Here is a 23,816-nt window from a genome sequence, read left to right on the forward strand (position 1 = left end):
TTAATATTAGTTCTTTCACAATTGGTCCTTTTTAATAAAAACCAAAATAAAACAACACATAACATAAGACAGACATAAAGATGTACAACCTCACAAAAAACCAGCAGTCTTTTTCCCGCCTTTTTGTAAAGGTAAACAAACACCAAAGTTCCACGTAATATATTTGTGTTATTTGACTCGTTAAGTATTTATTTAAAGGACGACCGACATCACTTTTTTGTTTCCTAACTGACATCAGAAAAACGTTTTCTCTAAAATACCCAAAACACGCAGGCTGATATTTTTAGTCAAATGCAAAACACCAATAAAAATGACCTAAAGTGTCCAAAATCTGCAAAAAATTGAGCTGCGAATTGGGCATTTTCAGAAAGTCCCGCCCCCAGTTCGTGACATCACGCCAAGACGTCTTGCATTGCTGGAGAATCAAAACAATGGCTTCAGATTCGGAGAAGATGCTTTCTTGTTACACATCCAGTTATGAATATGATTCAAATAGTTCTGAAGAGGAAAGCATACATGTTTGCAATCGATTAAAGAATTTATTCCGTGCCATTTTGAGGCAACATGGGGGGAAATGTATCACCAAAAAAGAGGCAGAAAATGGCGACCAAGCTCCGTGAGGGGAATTAATCAGCCGGTTTCCACAGGCTGATAAATACATGGAGCTTTGTCGCCCTCCTCTGCCTCTTTTTGGTGCAACACGACGTTTTCAGACCAAACAAGCACAGCAAAATGCATTGACGTGATGGAAGGACTGCTACAATGTGTCCTTTTTTTCGGTCAGGGGCGTTCCTTCAGTGACGTAGGGTGAGGACTCGTCACCAACTCAAAAACAAGACTTCCGGAATATTCAGCGAGCCTTAAAACGTAAAATCTAGCTATATGCGGTGGAATCTTTGTAAAATACGCTCAGTAGAAGTCATTTGAAGCCATTTTACAAATTATGGACACAACTTGTCCGGAGACGTAGGTTGTCCTTTAAATCATCGACCACTTCATCAAATTTCAGAATCCGGCATTGGCCACATAAAATTTTATACAAATATATCGGAATTAATCACAATATTTCTTTTTGACAATACAGGGCTGTTTTTTTCTGGAACGGATTATTGGCATTTCACTGCATTTCGGTGGTAGTGGTGGTGTGTGTGTGTGTGGGGGGGGGGGGGGGGGGGTGATTTGCTATTGGTCACAAAATACAGTGAATTTGAAAGTCAAGGTACGATGGTCTTTCCAGGCTATTTTCAGTGTCATAAAGCATGGGGGAAAAACACAGTAAACACAGGAATGTTGTCCGAGTATCACAATAACAAAGTCACATTCTTGCACCTGCAAGACCATCTCCAATGAGGTCCTGGAAACTTGTCACTTGACTCCATTTTATGTGGCCACTTTTTATGTCATCGCCACCTACTAGCTGACAACGGTTTCCAGAGAGCTGCGGGCATCACCTCGGACCACCCGCCACTGGAGGATGCACGTGTCCTTGCCGCCCATGGAGAGCAGGTGGGAGTCGCTGTGGGTGAAGCGCACGTTGGTGACGTGGCTGCCGTGTCCTTCGTACTTGTGGCTCGGCGCCTGGGGGCCCAAAAAAAAAAAAGAATAAAATCAATGTAAAAAAAAAACCCACAACAGCTAAGCCAAGGGTTTACATTTTCTTCCCCTCCAAGTGAATGTCAAAATGAAACATTTAGTAATAAATGAAACAAAAGAGGCATGTGAGGGGGCAAGGGGGATCCAAACTGAAAGCAGCAATGAAATGAAGTGAGTCCTGCTCTCACGCACGTCAGGTTAAATTCCAAAACAGGTTTTGCCTAGACGTTTGGAGGCGTGGCAGAATATTTTTTCCTCCCGGCAAAACCGAGCGCGGCGCCGTGCGTACCTTGAGTTTGGGACACGGGTACTGGAAAAGATGCACTTTACAGAAGTCGTCCGCCACAGCCACCACGCTCTCGCTGTGGGAGCGACACAGCGCGTTGATGTCCGTCCCATCCGAGCCCTCCAGCCACACACCTGGTGAAAGAAAATACACAAATTAAGTCCCAGCCAAGATTCATTCATTCATTCAGCTATCTATTTCTGTCCTCATTTATTTTTTTATGCATTAATCGATTTATTGATGTATTTATTTGGTTAATTATTTCGGGGTGGCCTATTGCAACGTAATAACCTGAGAACAGAATAATCCGGCAATTAATTAGAAAATAGATATAACAGGGATATTCAGGTATTCACTCATTGACAAATGGTTGACGACATTTTAATTTATTTTTGATAGTTTTTTTTTCCCCAAGATGGCGGCGCGTGAACACGCAGCGGCTCCCCTCTCCCGGCAAATTGGCGTTTTCATGTTTATTATGTTTGTTAAAGTCATAAGTGCCTTGCATGCTGGGTCCGAGAGGAAAGTAATTTAATCTGTGCTGTATGTCATGCATATTAGCATATTTGACAATAAAGCTGACTTTGACTTTGATAGTCAGGATATCGTTTGGATTATCTCATTTTTTAAAACAACAATTGTCCTTTTGTATCTGTTTAACGTTACAGCAGAGCTATATATATATATATATATATATATATATATATAAACATTGTTTTTCTAGGGGGTGTTTCAAGGACAACCGACACCTCCGGACAAGTTGCGTCCATAATTTGTAAAATCACTTCAAATTACTTTTACTGAGCGCATTTTACAAAGATTCCAGGGCATATAGCTAGATTTTACGTTTTGAGACTCGCGCTGAATATTCAGGGAGTCTTGTTTTCCAGTTGATGACGATGCCCAAAGTCAGGCATGGGCAAACTACGGCCCGCGGGCCACATGCGGCCCGTTAGGTTTTTTAATCCGGCCCGCCGCACTTGTCCAAATTATACATCTGTGTAAACTCTCAGTCGTACAGGAGTGGTCCATCGATGAGAAGGTTTCTTCAGCCGTCATCTGTACTTTTTTCAAAAAAGTACAGATGACTGCTGAAGAAACCTTTTCATCGTTGTCCAAATTATAGTAAAAACAGTGTCTGAAAGTCATGACAAAAAGTTAGCGGACAAGAGGTGGGACAACTCTGAAAAGCTGCCTGCCCCATTTTTCACAACTTGAAACACAATAAGACAAGTAATCGCAAATAAAAGATTGTCGCAAAGTATAAAGTTTATATTTTAAATCAAGGCTGTACCTACCACAAATGCTATGTTGCTTAATTTACGGTAAATAGCCGTGACTGTCGATTTTGCTCCAGTTATCGCTTGTCGTCATTGTGCACAATGCAATGTTTGCGTTGCTTGCTACAAGCCACTAAGCGCCTTTCATAACTCTCACGTACACTTTACAGTCATGGTTTAATGTAAATTTACGTTTTGTAGCGTCACAAATTTTGTTAGCTCCTTTTGAATCTTTCTTCACGGGATGAGGTTCTGTGCATCTATTTTGGAAAATGATGATGCAAATGCACGAATTTATAACGCTTGGGAAAGTCCGGAAGAAAGAAGCAGGCTTCTGATTGGCTGCCGTGCCGAATATGCAAATTTCAACAGCAGGTAGCCTATGTCTGTGTGCTGAGCAACGATACACGTGTACTGTTTGCGCGTAAAGGCGAGGGCGTCCAAACACTCCCTCCGAATGCTCCTGGCCCGGCCCCTCTGTCAAATTTTAGAACCCATTGTGGCCCGCGAGTCAAAAAATTTGGCCACCCCTGCCCTAAGTGATGTCACGGAGGGAACGCCCCTGACCGAGAAAGCGACACACAATGCATGTTGGGTACTTTTTTTCGTCTGAAAACACCGTATTGATCGTGAAATTAGAAGGAAAACTACATAAATAACACACTTGTGAATCGTTGTGTGTCGCAGCCAATTGCGGTAACACGCATAAAGAAGGTGTAAGTTAACACAAATTCCCAGCGGACAAATCAACCCATTTCCCACGGAGCTTGTGCGCCATCTTGTACATTTTCTGAGCTCTAATTGATACAGTGCCACTGAAGAAAAGACAGGAAGCAGAGCTGGAGGAAGCAGAGCTGAAGATGTTGAGGTTTTCTTTGGGAGTGACCAGGTTGGATAGGATCAGGAATGAGTACATTAGAGGGACAACTCATATTAGAGGCTTTGGAGAGAAAGTCAGAGAGGCCAGACTGAGATGGTTTGGACATGTCCAGAGGAGAGAGAGTGACGATATTGGGAGAAGGATGCTGAGTCTTGAGTTTATGGATGTGGTCAAAGAGGACATGAAGGTAGCTGGTGTGAGAGAAGAGGATGCACAAAACCGGGACAGATGGAGGACATTGATTTGCTGTGGCGACCCCTGAAGGGAAAAGCCCAAACGAAAAGAAGAAGAATTGATACGGAAGGACTTCTTTAATCAATTGCAAACATTTATGCTTTCCTCTTCAGAACTATTTGAATCATATTCATAACTGGATGAGTAACAAGAAAGCATATTCTCCGAATCTGAACTCTCTGAAGTCATTGTTTTGATTCTGGAGCAAGGCAGTGTCTGACCAATAGTGACGTCACGAACAAGGGGGCAGGACTTTCTTAATCTGCCCAGTTCCAAGCTCATTTTGTGGCAGTTTTGGGACACTAAGTCATTTTTATTGGTGTTTTGCATTTGACAAAAAAATATCAGCCTACGTGTTTTGGGTATTTTAGAGGCTATAAAACGTTTTTATGATGTCAAAAAAATGGTGTCAGTTGTCCTTTAAACGTGTTAAGCATTTACAAAAGAAAAAAACATGAAATATTTTGCAAGGTGTAATAGTGGTCAATTAAAGTCCTGTTGCAAACGGTGAAAATGGATGACACCCCAAAACCATTTCCGATGAACCGCAGATGCCACAAAATGGTCACAATGCATTGAGTCAATGAAACTTCACAACTGACTACAACTTAGTTCATTGACACCAAGCCACCACAAGATGGTAATAAGCATCATTTTCTCTAAATGTACCTTTCAACACATTTGAGTCACCAAGAAGTTACAAGATGGCAGCAAAACATTACTTTTGTTTCCACCATGCTGCCGAATTAACTTCGACATAGTGCCTAGACGCCAAGCCGCCAATGAGACCGGAACAAACGAATACTTTTATTCTGTTGACGTTCTCAAATGGCAACGCGCAAATAAGGTCCACCTGGATGACCATTTACAAAATCTTTTTTTTTTGCGGAGGGATTGGGGGTGTTGTATTGTTATTGTTTTTAGTTTTGTTAAGTTTCCTCACCCATGACGTGGAAGCCCAGTACGCAGGTGTAGGACGCCCACTCCCGGTCTTTGCTCTCAAAGCGATTCCTCAACAGTTTGCATCCTGCAGCAATGTCCCCTGACAAAATACAACATGCGCAGCATTCACGCCAGAGTAATGTATAAAATAAAATATATAAATACAAAATACATTATATATATATTTTTTGATGAATTTTACAAAGGATGAAGCAAGGGTCTGTCTTTTCAAAGTTCTCAGTCACTATGACTTACAATTCTGGCATTAAGTGGAAGGGCATTTAATTCTTCGACCCGCCACTACATAATGGGAGCGAAGACAGAAACACGTTCATGACTTGTAATAATAACAAAAATAAAATAACACAACATAAAAAAAGTGTATTAACTTACAATAGAGAATTTCATAGTCGCCTGAATTGGACATAATATACTTCCCATCTTTGGACCAATCCAAGTGAGTTATGAAACTGGAGTGACCCTGTGAGGACAGATGAGGGGAAAAAAAGTCACGAGTTGAAACTTATTTTTAAACTTATTTTTAAACTTATTATCCCGAATTTATTCGGGAATGGCAGCTCCGGTCAGACCTCTGGCAATGTTTATCACTCATAGGCGGGGGCAGCATTTGGCTTTTGTACAGCCGTCCCCACTTCAAGGTCCGATAACTCCAGACCCATATAACTTATGAGCTCTTTTTTTTCTGATGAAAGAAGAGAGTCTAAGGTTTCTTACGTTGCATTGAATGTTTATGTTGTCCTAAAAGTCAATATTCTGTGGGTCCTGCAGTGGGCAGTGACAATGACAAAAACCCTGGCAATGGAGTGGACACATACATTATTTTCACATCGTCTGGCAGTGAATGAGTTCAAATTTGCGCCAAAGTGAAGCCAACGTTGATGAAAACAGACAAATGGTACAAACAAGCAAGTGACTTTTGTTTTCGGCCTTTTCAACATCTGGTGAAGCGGTCGAGTGGAACGGGAAACGGCAAAGGATGTGTAGAAATAAATCAGGAAACCAATAAAGACACGACGATGCTCACGTTGCATCTCCCAAAACGGGCGTAACGTCGTCCGTTTTCAGTCACGTTGTAGATGTAGATGAAGTTGTCGTGGGAGCCCACCGCCAGACAGCTGCCGTCTGAAAACAAGGATGGTCACGATGCAGAAAGAGCAAAGGGGTCGGACCTTCCGATACCTGGAGAGTATCTCATGACGGAATGCTGCTCGTTCCCGTCGACAAACTCGCAGATGACCTCGGCGGTCAGCAGGTCCAGGACCACCCATCTGTCCCAAGATCGAGAAATGGCTAAAGCTGCTCTTTCCCAACCGGGTGCGAACATCGACGGTGAATATTTTCGGGACCGCGTTATATACCTTCCCGTACTCAGCCCAACCGAGACCACCGATCCATTTGGGGAGAAATCCGCACACAAGCCATACTCCTGTTAAACAAAAACCGTCATAACTTTCCGCGTCGCAGAAAAAAAACAGAGTAATTGTTTGTACCTCCAGGGTGACGCTCCATTGCAGGGCGTGTTCCTCAGCGTTCCATAAGCACACCTGCTTGTCATGGCCGCATGAGAAGAAGTTGTTGGCGGACGGATGCGTCGCCAGCCCCCACATCTCATCCACGTGACCCTGAGAGAGAAAAAGTCAACGGCATTTTAATTCCAGCATGATGCTGTCAAAAACGTGAGACCCCCATTGAGCTCAATCAATTTACATTGTATGATAAAGCAAGAATTGGTCACATGATGCTATAAGAAAATAAGATAATATATGCAACATTTTTTAATACGGTTCATAAATAAAATAGGCCAGAATAAATGTGTCACCTGACAAGGAAATAAAAAACATTCGTTGACTTGGGATTGTAAAAGGTCCCGAGCCAACCGCTAGCAGTCAAAGTGAGCGGGGGTGTTAGCTTGCGCCAATTTTATTTTCCACTCATCCTCATCCACACATCTTGAAAACGAATCTTAGAGATTTTAGAAAGCAGCAGGAATGTTAGGCAGAGGTTGTTTTCTTGTTTGTTTTTTGTTGATTTAATGTTAGCTAAACAAGCTGGCTAGTTTGAACAATTATTTTAACACAAACACTCTTTGGTGGTTACGGTATAATATCTTTTCCTGCCTGAAGTAAATCCAGACCTGGATGCACAAAATTTCTTTAATTCCAATGACAAAAAAGATAAAAGTGAAGATGTTTGTCCTGAAGTGGCCTTCGCACGTCCCATGTTGGGGACGAGGCTATCTTTGAGTAAGCCTGCTTTGTGAACTAGCGATCGGTCGGAATGACGACCATTTGAAAAGCAATGGGTGTCTGTGTCTTCAAAACTGCAAGAAAGTAAGTCAGGGTAGGGAATACCCGCTTCAAAGAGAGATTTCGGGCTCGAAAGGTTCTTGCACCTACCTGCACGATGGCCACAAAGCCGGTGGAGAAGGTGCCCCTCAGGATGGCATTCCTGGTTGTTCCGACTAACAGTTCTTCTCCGTCAATATCAGCGACGGTGCGGACCGCCCCAAATTTTTCGGGGATCTACATGCCACAGGCACATGGACAAGGGTCAAGGGAGGACCTTTTCGAAGGACGGTATAACCAAAAAGCTATGCTTTCAAAGTTCAAAGGACGAGACAGACAAGACACGCTTCTGGTTCACCTCACACTCGTGTTCGGGAGCCAAATCGGCACTCCAGCGGATGATTTTGCGGTCTTTGCTTCCTCCGCTGAGCAAGGCGCCTCCCTGCAGCGCGCACAAGGTGAACACGCTGCCCTCGTGCGCTCTGGTCTGTCGCATGATCTGGAAGGTCTCTGAAGGGCAAGTTAGCATGAAATTACAAATTGTTCGAGTTCGATATCGATATAAGGGTGTCCATCCTACAGCTGCGGGGCCATTTGCGGTCTGCCTCCTGTTTTTCCATTTTTTGAAATTGGTAATATCCTGTAGAACACGGGCATCAAAATCAAAGCTGGGGTCCCGACCTGGCCCGCCACATCATTTTATTCGGCCCGCGAAAGCAAACCAAGGATGTCAAGTTTTATCATACTACTAAAGTCTGAACCAACATTTCAAATTGTCGTGTGTAAACTATGATTACGGAGTTATTCATCAATTTGTTTATGCGCTGCATATGGAATATTTGGAGGGGACGAAACATTCTAATGGGTTTCCCAAATTGAAAACGGCCCTTCAAAGTGGCAAAATGACTTTGACACCCCATACAATTAAAGCACTGATGTTTTAAAAAATCTCAAATGCCTTCAAAACAGAAGTGAATGATCATTTCAATTTTAGAAGCCAGATACACGTTTCTTCAGCTTTGTGCTCGATTCACAAAGACATCTACATCAGAATAAGAAATCAGAATCAGAAAACCTTTAATTGTCCCACAATGGGGAAATTTGCAGTCCGCAGCAGCAATTTGAAGGGGCGTGGGGGAAATGATAAAAAAACAAGATATTCAAAGCATAGTAAAAATGTCAGAAGACTGACATGTATACCGTAAACGTGCAAAAATATTTCAGAAAAAAACTGTACATAGTGCAAGTATCAAAGAAAAGGTACAGTCAAGTCTCGTTATATCGATATCGGATATATCGATAGTCCCGGTTATATCGATACTATTTCTATGCACGCACGGAGAAAATTACATGCAAACAGGGTCGGATATATCGATGGTCCCGGTTATATCGATATTTTTTCGGACTCCCTTGAATATCGATATAACGAGACTTTACTGTATATTGATATATGTAGCTGTATTGCATCAACACATACAATGAATGATTGATTGTAGGAGGGCACGACAGAGTGCAGGGGTATCAAAGCCATTTTTTGCAGCGGGCCACATTGTAGTTATGGTTTTCTCTCGAGGGCAGTTATGAATTTGGGGAAGCCATTAGAATGTTTCATCCCCTCCACATTTTACATATGGAGCACAAAACAAATTAATAAATAGCTACCTTTGAAAGAATAATGACTGTTATTGCGGTTAACATGGGACAATGTGAAATTTTGGTTCACACTTTAGCAAGCATCATGGCACTTGACCTGATTGACTTGCTTTCGCGGGCTGAAAAGATGTGGCGGACCAGATTTGACTTTGATTTGACTTCACTTTGACACCTGTGACATGGAGGATGACCGACTTTCACGACACATGCGTACAGCAATACAAAATGAGGAACTTGCTTTTAGCTGACAAATTTTAACCCGTGATGGGCAACTCTGAAACGTAAACCCCTCCCCTCTGTGGCCTACCTTTGGCTCCTTTGCCAAGCGTTCTGATATCTGCGGCGGATTTGCCCCATGTCAGGATGTTCCCCTCCGAATCCCCGGTTAAAACTTCACCCGTTAGGCTGAACACAAAGCACTGGATATACTTGGGCTTCTTGTATTTCTGGAAGAAGTGTAAAGAAAATGTTTTCAGAACAATAAAGGGCACTCTTGTGTCGCGTCATCATTGGTACCAGCTGGCGAGGAAAAGCATAAATAAATGAACACCAGGATAAATAAACACCCAAAATAAATACTGTACATAAAAAAACACCAGGATATATAAATAAATAGACAGATAAATAAATAAATAACTACATAAACAACTACATTAAATACATAAATACATAAACTTCCCAACATAATTTTTTTGGGTGGATTCCATTTCTCTCTTGATTTTCTAAAGAGATGATTAGGGAAGTGAAACCGAGTCGCAGGGCGTTGACGGGAGCGAGTCTTACTCCAAATATGCCTTGTTTCTTGGTGAACTGCCCTGCGTTCAAAGTCCAAAAGTACACGTGGGATTTGCCGCAGGTGATGATGTTGCTGCTGTCGCCAGGGTGGAAGTCGACAGCGAACACCGTCTCGTTGGTGGTCTTGAAAATAAAACAAGAAAAAGTCAACGACTCTCCCACAGTGTAGTAATAACCAAGCTTGATGTCGACAATGGGAGGACTTAGCACACATGACATCATCAAGCTAACTCTTGCAACCAGACGTAGTCCTTTCCATTATTTTCCCAATTTCTTTTCAGCCATTCAGGAGTATGCCACACCAACAAATTTATTGCAAAATGTTCATTCCGAAATGAATATCCAAGTTTCTCTCTTTTACAGCTTGTTCTTGAGCGATTAGCATAGCAGCTAGAAGATGAGCTACTGCTGAGCAAACATTCGCATTGGCGACTGGAATTCGAGTTGTATTGACATTAAATAAGCATTCACAGAAAAAAAAACTAACAGTAAAAGATTGATTGATTTGTATTTTAAACTTTTAAGTGCCTGATTATTTAGAACATGGTTGTGCCAAATAGCAAAACATTTGACATGACAAATAAAAACACCTCATCAAAAGCGCATTGCTGAAGGCTCGTTTTCCTCTTTTTTTTGTTCTTTAGACTTCAAAATGGGGAGAGTGTATTTTGTTTTTCAACGTCTTTCTTCCTTTTATAACTTTGCTGCCGTGAAATGTAAGTTTCTCCACTGCGAGACTAATAAAGGTAAATCCATTCCATCCAGTTTAATTTGGTATTGTCATGATCTGGTTAGCGACCAACGGGTGGCGCTGTCGGCCCGCCTGCACCTGCACAGGTGCTGGTCGTCCCGATCAGTGGCGGACTGCACCGTTCGGATTGGCGACCAACGGGTAGCGACGTCACCCCTCCCTGCAGCCTCGCAGGTGCTGGTCGTTTTAATCAGTGACACTTAAAAGGACTCCCGGCACGACCATCCAGTGTCGGGTCATTGTTTGTTGCATGCTTTGTCTGCAATCGCATGCATTGTATGCTGTGCATGTGTTTGTTTAACCTTGGCTGACTTTTACACTTGGTTTTCTTTTGATACTTTGTATTTTTTCTGTTCAGATGTTTTTGATGTTTTACATTTTGTTCCTGCTGACCTTTATTTTAATACAATTTGTCAAACAACCTCCTGCTCCCTCCTGCCTGCTTTTTGGGATCCGCACCCGCCATCACCACCTTGCAAAACGTGACAGGTATAAATTTAAAAAAAATATATATATATATATATATATATATATATATATATATATATGGTTGAACTATGAACGGAAAAAAAAGATTGTGGGTTCGTTTACATATTTGTGACATTATTTCCTGCCTATCCCGCCAATGAAAACCCACCTAAATGAGCCTCGCTGAGATCCCTGACAGATGTTTTTCACCATGTAGCAAGATTTAAAGAAAACACACACACACGCGCATGCACACAAAGCTCCATTCATGGTAGCGCGGTGAAGCGGCATATGGACGATCCCGCAGCGGTGCAGAGGGGAGGGTTGCTGTAATTATTTTGTCCCTTTTGGACAACCTTGTGTGTTTTTAAAGCGGCCTTCCCATGCAAGCAGCACGCCGCTTGTGCGTGAGGTGCTCGCCAAGGCGTTAGCGGGAGGTCCTCCAACATTTGACCCTTCGTTCCTTACCTTGATCTCGGCTTGCTTGGTCCCCCTGGCGCAGTCCCACACGGACAACATGTGCTCATTGGAATCATCAATCACACACAGGAACAGTCCGGAGTCCTGCAAATATATTTTTCAGACGGGTACAAGAAACTCTTACCTAAGATTATTAAATTAGCTCAAAGCATGGCAGCGATCAGCAGGTAAGGTACAAGATTTTCAATAAACAGCCAGAAAGTTTATCTTTTCTAACTGTGGTTCTCCATTCCCACAGGGGAGGGCCTTTCCTCAAAACCTAAGCCTCATTTTTGCTCATTGCCAATGTCTATCCTGTTGTGAATTTGCACATGCATACCCACCATCATGGAAAAAGCAACAGATGCCACTCCTCTCTGGAAAGTTCCGAGTCCGATTTGCTGCAGGGTGACCAAAGTGGCGGAGTCCCAAATATGAACGCAAGGCTGCAGGGGCTGCCACGCACACACACGAACACACACACACACACACACACACACACACAACCACATCAATGATGAGTTGTATTGATCATTCGTGAAGTATCACAATGAAGACTTCTGATCAGAAATCGATTGTGTCACTGCTGTAAAAGCAGCCACTTTTGTGGCGCCATCCTATTTATTTATTTTTTCATTCATGCATTCCTTCATTCATTTATTTAAACATACCTGTATATATTTAGCTATTTATCTATTTGTTTATTTAACCATTTATCAATATATTAGTTTATGCATATTATTTATTTATTGAGACATATATTTAGCTGTGTATCTATTTGCTTATTTATCCATTCATTTATGTATTAGTTTATGCATTTATTTATCTATGTATGTATTAATTTATTAGTTTATGTATTTATGCATCTATGTAATTATTTATCCATTTATTCATTCATTTAGACAGATATTTATCTACTCATTTATTTATCCATTTATTTATTTATGTATCCATTTATCTATTAGTTTATTTATCTATGTACTTATTTACAGTTAGATACATAAGTTTATGTATGTATTTATTTATTTATTTATTTAAGTATTAGTTTATTCACCTTTTTATTTATTTGTCTAGTTATTTTTGTCTATTTATTAAAACGGTTGAAGATATTTCAAAGAATCGTTCTCACGCTTGACTTTTCATGACTCAAAGACAGGTATTAAACTTTGGGATGTCACATGACCAGAAATCTGGGCCAATTGCGTGATTTTCATCTGGTCCGGTATTGGCTGAAACGTAAAATGAAAATCGATTTTTCGCTTGTGGATTGACACAAGAATGACTAATCACCACGTGCAACAATTTCACAATTTCTACTTTCATTCCTTTCATCACTTTGCTGCTGTGAAATGTAAATTTCTCCACTGTGAGACTAATAAAGGCAAATCCAATCCAATCCAATCCAATCCAAGAGCACCTTGCCGTCTTTCTCCACGCCAGCCGTTTGCCCTGAAGCGATTCGCACTTTGTCAGGATGCAACGCCAAACTGCCGGAAAAGCACACGTGTACGCATCCATCATCACATTTCGTGTTATGCGATGGAGGGAAAAGTTGGTGGACCGCCCCCCCACCCTTACACTCCCCCATACGGACCAGCGAACGCAGTCCGTGTGCTGGCGGTAATGGCGCTGCGTTCGCTTGTTGACGTGGTAGAGGACGACCACGCAGGCAATGAAGTAGAGCGCCTCGCCGGTCGGGAGGAAGTATAAGTTGGCTCGACAGTCTCGCCCCCGGTAGCCATACCTGTTGTGGCAGGGGTCAAGGTTGACGTATGTGACTACTGTTTTTATGGATTACACCAATGAGGATGGCGGCAAGGATACACCCAGTCCAGTTCCAATCTTTCAGAGGGCGGCTCCATTTTTAGATCTTCATAGTTTTGGATATTGGAAGGGATGTACATGGTGATTGGTCGGCCGCGGATGAACATTTTGATGGACTGGCCTGGAAACAAAAGAGCCGATTTGAAATCGGGACACCCCAACGAGGAACACACACAGCTCTCTCTAATTGAGAACAGTTTATAAGTACTTTGGCTGAGTCGCTTATCGCTGTAACTTATGTCCGCTGCCTTGAGCTGAACTAGCTCATAACATTTCAGAGGTATGAATTTGCTCTTTTTATGTCAAACCAGTTTTTTAATGTGTTCCAAGCTCATGAGAACCAGTTTCAGATTTTCTCCAGGGCGGTAAAGACTTGTGTCATCGCAAAAACAAAACCTGTAAGTAGTTTTGAGACATGGCGGATAACATTTATGTTCCATATGAATAGTTTAGGACGTAGCAAAGACCCTTGAGGAACACCGTAGGCGATCTTCAATTTAGGTGATTGAACATTGTTGACATGAACATATCCATGTACCCAATTATTAGTCGACTATAGAGTACTGCAATCTATAGTACCAAAATACAGTGATACGTCAGCTTACAAACGCTTTAGTTCACGAACATTTCGCCTCATGAACATTAAATTCCCGAGCACATAGTCTTGGCTGACAAACTAGTTTTTAGCGAACGAACCAAACCACACAGCGCCACGGTGGCTGGCGGAGTACTTTTCAGCGGATGAACACCAAACCACATGGTCAAACAGCGCCACGGTGGCTGGCAGACTAGTTTTTGTCAACCCCTTTCTTTGAGTGCAGATGTGGTTTGTTATCGAGTGGAGTATTTCTGCTATTATGGGACCGAAAAAGACCCCATCACAGGCTAGTGTTAAGCCGAAGAGGACACAAAAGAAAATTACGGTCGAGCAGAAGAAGGATATCATCGAACGAGGTGTGCGTTTGGGTGACTTAGCGTCCCAGTACCAGTACGCTAAATCGACCATTGCTACGTGTGGCTAAGGGTGTTTCTGTGTTGTCTAAGCAACGGTTTCAGGCAATAGAAGAGGTTGAAAAATTTGTTGATTTGGATTAATGAAAAGCAGCTCGCGGGGGACAGTGTGAGTGAGGGTATTATCGCCAAGAAAGCACGGCAACTTTACTCGTATATCATCAAGATGAAACTACATCAACGACCATCACAAAGGTAAATAAAACGACTTTATTATTTAGTACAGTTTATTTCTTTAATTACTATACAATTACATTTATTGTCCATAAAATTAGGTATATTTTGTGTAGTTTTAAGGCTTATTTAGCAGAAAATTATGTTTTTAGGGGACCTGGGAACGGATTATTCTCATTTTTAATGGTTTCTATTAAAAATAAATGTTTGGCAGACAAAGTTTTCGCCTTACACACACTGTCTGGGAACCAATTAAGTTCGGGAGCTGAAGTATCAGTATGGATAATTTTTAAGATCGTCACAATTTGGACTTACAACACATGGATATACATATTTGTCCGTCTGTCTGTCTCTCACACAGCTTTTGCAAGTGGGTGGGCCACTGTGAATATATATATAAATCACCGACCATATTTCAACGATTTATCTTCCTACCTTGACTGTAAGTTTTTCTTCTGGAGCCGGGGGATCCTGCGAATGAGAATTCAGAGGTGGGTATTATGGAAAACTCCATTTTAAATTGCTTCACAATGAGACAAATAGGCAAGATGTTAGGAGATGTTTTTTTCAATATGAAGTTCTGATATTTTGTTAGAAAAGTTACATTTCAACAAGGGACAAAATAAGTCCTGATCAAAATCTTTACTTTTGAGGATTTTTTTTCAAGCAGATGAGAGTTTCCAGCTGCTTTTCTAATTCCAGGGGGGGGGGGGGGTGAATGTTCCTCGCCGCTGTAGGAGACGCGGCCTTAAAATAAATTGTAACTGTATGGTGCCATAAAAAGCTGCACGGAACCGCAAACGTGGCTGGCTTGAACCCGTCACTTCGTCCCAGTCATCAATCAACTGTGGCGGGAAGTTATCAAAGTCCAAATATTTTGTTACTCTGCTTGGGATTCGTTGGCCATCTGTACCTTGTCGATGATTTTTTTTTTTTCACTTTTTACTTGAGAAACAACAATACAAAGGGGGTCATTTTTTTTTAAAGCACCTGCGCTGGCGACAAGCTCCTTGGCACGACTGCAAAGAAAAGAAGACAAACAGGGTGAACAGAAGCGTTGGACAGCGTGGACAAACGATGGCATGGGTGTCTGCTGACTTCTCTAAACTTGGAGAGCGGGTGAGGAGGCTGGCAGAGGACATCGCTTTTTTGTCCAGGCGCTTGAGGTGCCTTTGCACATTCCCCAGTTTCTCGCTGTTCCTTCGAATTCTGAAAAACAAATGTCAAATATATTGCATCGGCCAATCATGGATGGTGCTTCACTTTTTCCACATTTCAGTGACGTTATGAAGTTGCGTAAATCTTTTTTTCATTTTGTCATCACGGGGTGTCATATGCATCACTTTATCTTTGAAATTGTTCTTTTTACAGTGTTACCGTATAAGGAAGATCAGTTGTTTGAGAACTGTGGTTTCTTTATTTTATTCTTTTTTTTAATTACTGTAAAGTCTCGTTATATCGATATTCAAGGGAGTCCGAAAAAATATCGATATAACCGGGACTATCGATATATCCGACCCTGTTTGCATGTAATTTTCTCCGTGCGTGCATAGAAATAGTATCGATATAACCGGGACTATCGATATATCCGATATCGATATAACGAGACTTTACTGTATCTTGCATTCGACAAATAAACCATATAATGGGCAAAAAAATTGAATTGACACTACCGGTAATAGTTATGCAAATGAAAAAAAAAATCAAAATGAAGAAGTTTCCAAATACATAAATAAATACAACACAATACATATTGATTTATATTGAGCTTTAACAACAGCTGAAGCTGTAACAAAGCGCTGAGCATGGACAGCTATCATATACAGGAAATAAAGCAGTCACAAAGATAGTAGAAAGCACCAGACTACTAAATTGCCATAAAAGCCAATTGCATAAAAAAGTAAAAATTAAATTAAAACTAAATATTATTGAAAACACCAATTTCTTCTAACCAGGACTTTGACAAACAAAAGTTGGGGGAAAAAGTGAAGTCATGTGACTACTTTCCGGATGCACCGCAAATATTCCAACGCAGCGGTGAAAATTTTCAATTGGTCCTTTCTGGTGAATGAGTGGTGACGATGTCAAAGTGGCCTCAAGATGAAGGAAGTGAAAACCAACCAAATCCGCTCCACTCGGGAAGCTCGGCCGAAAGAGCCCGCGGAGGAACCGCGACGTGTGCGAGTCGGCGCCCAGCAACGTTGGCAAACCACAACAGGGAAGTAAGCGCGCACACACACGTCCACTTCAATTAAAGGAAATATCGCCCTGACATGGGGATATCAGCAACGACATGCAATGTTTGGCTAACAAGTTGAATATGGTAAATCATGCCGTGAATTTCTTTGAGCGACACTCGAGAAAGTAGAACTCACGCACAGAGGTTTCTGTGGTTCTTGCCGGACGGGGGACGGGGCGTTTGACGAAGGACCGAGGTTCTTATTGTCAGCCTCTTCCGGGGATCGGCTTCCGTCCTGGGGTCCACCGACGGGGTTCGCCCGTAGGGGCTCCTCAACCGACGGCATCCAACTCAGCTCCTTGTCCTGCTGCTCCGCTTCTTGGTCGTCCTCGAGGTCGTCCTCGTCGTCCTCATCATCCACACTGGGAGCGCGGTACAGTTTGCCCCGCTGAGGGACGGTGGCCTCCGGCTGGACTGGCCCAGATAAATCCACCTGGCCTTGCATCTCGCTCACCTCTGTCTGGGTGGAGCGGTCGGCTGTCATTGGTCTCAGTTGGGCGGGAGGCGAGCGTGGCGTGTGTCCATTCGTCGTGCCCGTGACGTTTCGTGACGATCGGCTGATGACAAACATTCGTACACGCGATCAAAGTGTCAAGTTTTGAAATAGAGTAAAGTCTTGTTATATCAATATCGGTTATATCGATAGTACTGCTTATTACGATACTATTTCTATGAACGCAAGGAGAAAATGTACATGCCGCAGGATCGGATATATCGATAGCCCGGTTATATCGATATTTTTTCCGACTCCCGAGAATATCGATATAACGAGACTTTACTGTATGTGTGGTCATTCATCACGATTTCACCCGCAACCCCTCAGAAAAATCCCAGTACCTGTCACCGCACAAAAGGAGTCCATCCTCTGCACCGATGCTGGCAGAAAGTGTCTCGCCCTTATGGCAGCAAACTTGGTTGATCAATCGATCGTGGAGGCGAATGCGTCGCAAGGCGTCCGCCAGTGAGGCCTTGAGCAGCGTGATCTCGTCCTCCTGCGCCTGAAGACGCGTCTCCATCGACGACGTCCGCTCGGCCGATTCGGCGCTGCCGTCTGCCGACGCGTCATCTGCGGACGTAACGAACCAGGGTGCACTTCAGCAAATCTTAGCAAGAATGGGCTGCGGGCCTGATGGGCTGCGGTGTGGCCACGCCCACTCCCGCCTCTGCTTTTGGCGGCCGCCTTTCCACTTGGCGGACAACCCGTGAGTTTTATCGTCTTCTTCCTGCGTTTTTTTCCTGTTTGAAATGGGCGTCAAGAAAACACGGTACAGCATGTAGCTCTGACATTTTTTGGCCGGTGGCCTGAAGTTGCAAAAGCACACACACTCTAGACTTCAGTCGGAATACAGATGAAACGTAGCCGCCCTGGCACTGGGATGCTAATTTCTTTAGCTGCAGCGTGTTTTTGCTGTGGAGTCGCCCCAAAAGAAGACTCCAGAATGAGAGTGTCATTCTCCTCAATGGTCCACTTGTTCCTACTGTATCCGACCACTCAAACGCCATATATCACGCTCTCTCTCTATTCTCTCTCACTATTCTTTATAATAATAATAATAATAATAATAATAATAATAATAATAATACAAATACAAATACTACTACTACTAATAATAATAATCACAATAATAATAATAATAATAATAATAATAATAATACATTTGATTTATAAGCGCCTTTCAAAACTCTCAAGGTCACTTTACAGTCACAGGATAAGCTTTTCTGTGAGTGAGCAGCGGCAGCCAAATGCGCCAGCGGTCACTCAACCCGGAAGTAACTCGGCTAGAAAGCTAGCTAGCAATTCGATAGCTATGTAACTTGGTTAGAAAGCTAGCTAGCTAATAGATAGCTAACAGATAGCTAGCTAGCTAGGCCTTCATTCAACCTGGAAGTAACTCAGATAGAAAGCGAGCTAGCAATTCGCTAGCTAAGTAACTCGGATAGAAAGCTAGCTAGCTAATCGATAGCTAACTAGGATTCTCTCTATCCCTCTCTCTCATATACAGAACATTGAGCAAATGGCCTTTTTCCCCCCTGAAATAAATAAATAAATAAATAAATAAATAAAAATAGATGCATACGTAAACACATATGTAAATTAATAAACAAACATACATACATACATACATACATACATACATACATACATACATACATACAGACAGACACGTCTGTGTAAGCTCTCAGTCGTACAGGAGTGGTCCATCGATGAGAAGGTTTCTTCAGCCGTCATCTGTACAAAAGTGAAGGTTTCGGACGTTTCGCCTCCTATCCAAGAGGCTTCGTCAGCGAACTAAAGTCTGACTGGTCGTATCGGCCCCATTTATATATCCCTAATGTCCAGACCTGGTGGCGCCGGACACAGCTATGATAGGTCCCTACTCTCAGGTTGGGGGGGGGCGTGGGACCCCCCCCCTGTGGCCCCACTGATTGTTCCTACATTCCTGACTAACGATTGGCCTATTACACCCACTCCCCCCGGTATCACCTCATCAGCATAACGACCCTCATCAGCATTGCGAAAGTTGCCTAACCTGTTTTGCCTGAGCAGGCTATTGTATGAACGATCCAAATTGAACCTCACACCACCAGACCGGTTTAATGAAGGATTTTGTTGTTTTATAAGAATCGCCTCTTTCACCCCCCTTTCAAACCATCTATGTTCTTTCGCTAAGATTTTAACCTCATTGTCGTCAAATGAGTGGTTGCTAGCTTTTAGGTGCAAATGTACTGCCGATTGAGGCCCACTAGTATTATCCCTGCGATGTTGATAAAGTCTTTTTTTGAGAATTTGTTGAGTCTCCCCAATGTACTGCTCTTTACAATTTTCATTCTTACAATGTATGGAATAAACTACATTACTTTGTTTTTCATTTGGTAGCCTATCTTTTGGATGCACTAATTTTTGCCTTAACGTGTTTATCGGTTTGAAATAAGTAGGAATTTTATGTTGCCAAAGGACTCTTTGTAATTTTTCAGAAACTCCTGCAATGTACGGTACTGCTACTCCTCTCCTTTTAGAATCTTGAGAATTATTGGTTTCGTTCGCTATTCTTTCTTTCTGACATTTGTTGAATGACCACTGAGGGTACCCACAGTTAGTGAGTGCTCTCCTGATATGTTTTGCCTCCTTTTCTCTACCTTCAGTGCTAGTTGGTATTAGTTTAGCCCTATGCTGGAGGGTTCTGATAACTCCTAGTTTATGTTGTAAAGGGTGGTTAGAGTCAAAAAGTAAGTATTGGTCAGTGTGCGTAGCCTTCCTAAAGACTTCTGTTTTTAGCGCTCTGTCCTCTTTTATAATTACTTTACAATCCAAGAAGGCTAGTTGGTTCTCTTGAATGTCCTCACGAGTAAATTTAATGTTGAAGTCTACAGAGTTGAGATGATCTGTGAAGGATTGAATTTCTTGTTTCTTAATTATTTTGTCATAAAGATGATCTGTGAAGGATTGAATTTCTTGTTTCTTAATTATTTTGTCATAATTAAGAAACAAGAAATTCAATCCTTCACAGATCATCTCAACTCTGTAGACTTCAACATTAAATTTACTCGTGAGGACATTCAAGAGAACCAACTAGCCTTCTTGGATTGTAAAGTAATTATAAAAGAGGACAGAGCGCTAAAAACAGAAGTCTTTAGGAAGGCTACGCACACTGACCAATACTTACTTTTTGACTCTAACCACCCTTTACAACATAAACTAGGAGTTATCAGAACCCTCCAGCATAGGGCTAAACTAATACCAACTAGCACTGAAGGTAGAGAAAAGGAGGCAAAACATATCAGGAGAGCACTCACTAACTGTGGGTACCCTCAGTGGTCATTCAACAAATGTCAGAAAGAAAGAATAGCGAACGAAACCAATAATTCTCAAGATTCTAAAAGGAGAGGAGTAGCAGTACCGTACATTGCAGGAGTTTCTGAAAAATTACAAAGAGTCCTTTGGCAACATAAAATTCCTACTTATTTCAAACCGATAAACACGTTAAGGCAAAAATTAGTGCATCCAAAAGATAGGCTACCAAATGAAAAACAAAGTAATGTAGTTTATTCCATACATTGTAAGAATGAAAATTGTAAAGAGCAGTACATTGGGGAGACTCAACAAATTCTCAAAAAAAGACTTTATCAACATCGCAGGGATAATACTAGTGGGCCTCAATCGGCAGTACATTTGCACCTAAAAGCTAGCAACCACTCATTTGACGACAATGAGGTTAAAATCTTAGCGAAAGAACATAGATGGTTTGAAAGGGGGGTGAAAGAGGCGATTCTTATAAAACAACAAAATCCTTCATTAAACCGGTCTGGTGGTGTGAGGTTCAATTTGGATCGTTCATACAATAGCCTGCTCAGGCAAAACAGGTTAGGCAACTTTCGCAATGCTGATGAGGGTCGTTATGCTGATGAGGTGATACCGGGGGGAGTGGGTGTAATAGGCCAATCGTTAGTCAGGAATGTAGGAACAATCAGTGGGGCCACAGGGGGGGGGTCCCACGCCCCCCCCCAACCTGAGAGTAGGGACCTATCATAGCTGTGTCCGGCGCCACCAGGTCTGGACATTAGGGATATATAAATGGGGCCGATACGACCAGTCAGACTTTAGTTCGCTGACGAAGCCTCTTGGATAGGAGGCGAAACGTCCGAAACCTTCACTTTTGTACAGATGACGGCTGAAGAAACCTTCTCATCGATATACAGACAGACAGACAGACAGACAGACAGACAGAGGTGAATTTTCTTCCGGCCCGCAGCCTCTCGTCATTAATATCGTCTGTCCCGCATGTAGAATGAATACATTGGGCAGTAGCGCTGTTACCTGCATGTGATAAGTGCTGCAGTCTATAGGCTCAATTAGGAACAGCAAATTAGAATATGCATCATTGACTAAATAAGCCCCCAAATTTCGAAAAATGCAATTTTCTCTATTTAAAAAAATATCTAAAATGGCGACAATTAACAAAAGGAGGAGAGTTGACTGTCAATGTCAATTTAGTTTTGATCTGCATATTTCAAATGAACCAAAACATATGCTTGAGATAACTGAATATCGAAATGAAAAAGCAAATGTGAAACACAGAATGGCTTGCTGAAATTCATTTTATGAGTGCTATTTTTCTCTTAGCCCTTCCATGGCATTTTGTATTGTTCATTCGCAATCGGCGAAGCGACTGATTTGCTTTCAGCACACCAGGCGCACCTCAGCTCAGTTTATTCTGGCAGGGAACTTCAAGCGGGAGTGACGAGAAACCACCTGAAGCTTTTTCATCTTCTCTGCCAAATTACTCCTTGTCATGAAGCCTCAAATCGTCGCACAAAAAGTCACATAAAGGTTGGGCCCCGTCCGATGTCAATCCATCTACAGCTACTGAAGTACCGTCGTACCGGATTTGGCAATGGCGGTCGAATCGGCATGACCCAGCTTGCTCCCACCCAACACGAATACGTCAATGATATTTCCCAATGTCCCATGACAGAAGTTGTTTTGGATTCTTTGCCATCCATTTTGTTGTGAGATAAGGACTTTAATTACCCCTTTTTATTGATTCTTCTTTAATTACTGTATGGTGGTGGCTTGACTGACAACAATGTGTGTCTTTTCTTTATTGATTTGCATTTAACTATTGATATGCCATTAATCTATAGAAACAAAAAAGGAACTGTCATTCATCTTTTCTCATTCTGTTTTATAATCTGTTTCCATTGCTGATTTTCAACATTATTTCTATGAAGTAAATTCCTTCAGAGAGAAACAGATGATCGGTATAATGAGGAAGAATTTGGAAAAGAAAAGATCTAATTCAGCGCAGACATCATGTCTCGAAAGCAGCTGACTGAAACAAAGACAGATTTAAACCGCAAACGCACACACGCGACCAATCAATGGTGGGATTGTGGCTTTTAAGACGGTTCAAGAGGTTCCCAAAAAGTGAACTGAGGTCCTCAGTTCACTTCAACATAGTCATTTGCTACCAAAATGATGACAAATGACTACTTTTCTCTAAAGGAAGGGATTCAACTCACTTCAACATAGTTTCTGGGCACTAAGAAGTCACAGGATGGTGGCCAGCGTACTAGTTTTGTCTAAATGAAGTGTCACAACTCACTATGACAAAGCTCCTTGGTACTAATAGTTAACAAAATGTTAGGAAGGCATATTCAATATAATTCCATGGCATTATGATGCAAGAGGATGTTGGCATGCGCGACATTTGTGTAAAAATTCTCACGCTGGATCTGATCGTTTTAAAACTTCTTATTTACTTGGGCTAGGCTGCCTGCCCCATTTTTCACAACTTGAAGCAAAATGAGACCAATCCCAATAAGAAACATTGTCACAAAGTATAAAGTTTTTTTTAAATCAAGAATGCACCAACTTCAAATGCTACCTTGCTTAATTTACATCAAATGAGCATGACTGTAAATTTTGCTACAGTAGTCGATTGTCATTGTGGTGCACAATGCACCGTTTGCATTGATTCCTACGAGCCGCTAAACCCCTTTCATAAGTCTCACGTACACTTTACAGTCACGGTTTAATGTAAATTTACGTTTTGTAGCGTCACATATGTTGTTAGCTTCTTTTGAATCTTTCTTCTAGTTTGAGGTTCTGTGCATCTATTTTGGAAAATGACATGCAATTGCACGACTTTGTAACGCTTGCGAAAGTCCGGAAGAAAGAAGCAGGCTTCTGATTGGCTGCCGAGCCGAGTATGCAAATTTCAACTGCAGGTAGTCTATGTTTGTGTGCTCGGCGACGGTACACGTGTACTGTTTGCGCGTGAAGGCGAGAGCGTCAGTGAGGAGTTTGTTGAGCGCGCGGTCAGGACAAACCATCTATGATTTGGCGGAATTTAACACAAGTAGGTATTATTGAGCTTGAATATTTCGTTGTGTAATAATATGTTTTGAATGTTGAAAGTG

General features: G+C 42.0%; 1 protein-coding gene across 2 annotated transcripts in view; it reads right to left on the bottom strand.

The window, feature by feature from the left end:
- Positions 1 to 23,816, bottom strand: part of eml3 (EMAP like 3) — a 25,132-nt gene continuing 1,316 nt past the window's right edge. The window contains exons 2-23 of one of the 2 annotated variants that reach the window (XM_088990748.1): positions 17,733 to 17,961; positions 17,036 to 17,452; positions 15,755 to 15,865; positions 15,647 to 15,675; positions 15,092 to 15,127; positions 13,472 to 13,592; positions 13,242 to 13,391; positions 13,065 to 13,134; positions 11,992 to 12,102; positions 11,657 to 11,752; positions 9,958 to 10,092; positions 9,482 to 9,620; positions 7,880 to 8,031; positions 7,633 to 7,758; positions 6,727 to 6,858; positions 6,595 to 6,662; positions 6,416 to 6,504; positions 6,261 to 6,358; positions 5,609 to 5,696; positions 5,217 to 5,315; positions 1,883 to 2,013; positions 1 to 1,578 (exon numbers count right to left, since the gene is read on the bottom strand). In XM_088990748.1, the coding sequence (XP_088846874.1) occupies positions 1,414 to 1,578; positions 1,883 to 2,013; positions 5,217 to 5,315; positions 5,609 to 5,696; positions 6,261 to 6,358; positions 6,416 to 6,504; positions 6,595 to 6,662; positions 6,727 to 6,858; positions 7,633 to 7,758; positions 7,880 to 8,031; positions 9,482 to 9,620; positions 9,958 to 10,092; positions 11,657 to 11,752; positions 11,992 to 12,102; positions 13,065 to 13,134; positions 13,242 to 13,391; positions 13,472 to 13,592; positions 15,092 to 15,127; positions 15,647 to 15,675; positions 15,755 to 15,865; positions 17,036 to 17,452; positions 17,733 to 17,961 (2,792 nt within the window). In that variant the 3' untranslated portion in view covers positions 1 to 1,413. Of the gene's footprint in view, positions 1,579 to 1,882; positions 2,014 to 5,216; positions 5,316 to 5,470; positions 5,516 to 5,608; positions 5,697 to 6,260; positions 6,359 to 6,415; positions 6,505 to 6,594; positions 6,663 to 6,726; positions 6,859 to 7,632; positions 7,759 to 7,879; positions 8,032 to 9,481; positions 9,621 to 9,957; positions 10,093 to 11,656; positions 11,753 to 11,991; positions 12,103 to 13,064; positions 13,135 to 13,241; positions 13,392 to 13,471; positions 13,593 to 15,091; positions 15,128 to 15,646; positions 15,676 to 15,754; positions 15,866 to 17,035; positions 17,453 to 17,732; positions 17,962 to 23,816 lie in introns of those variants that run through there. The other variant, XR_016114284.1, reaches the window with a different exon arrangement.

Source organism: Hippocampus bargibanti, linkage group LG02, assembly GCF_051943395.1.
Source record: "Hippocampus bargibanti isolate YZ-2025 linkage group LG02, ASM5194339v1, whole genome shotgun sequence".
NCBI classification, from domain to species: Eukaryota; Metazoa; Chordata; class Actinopteri; order Syngnathiformes; family Syngnathidae; genus Hippocampus; species Hippocampus bargibanti.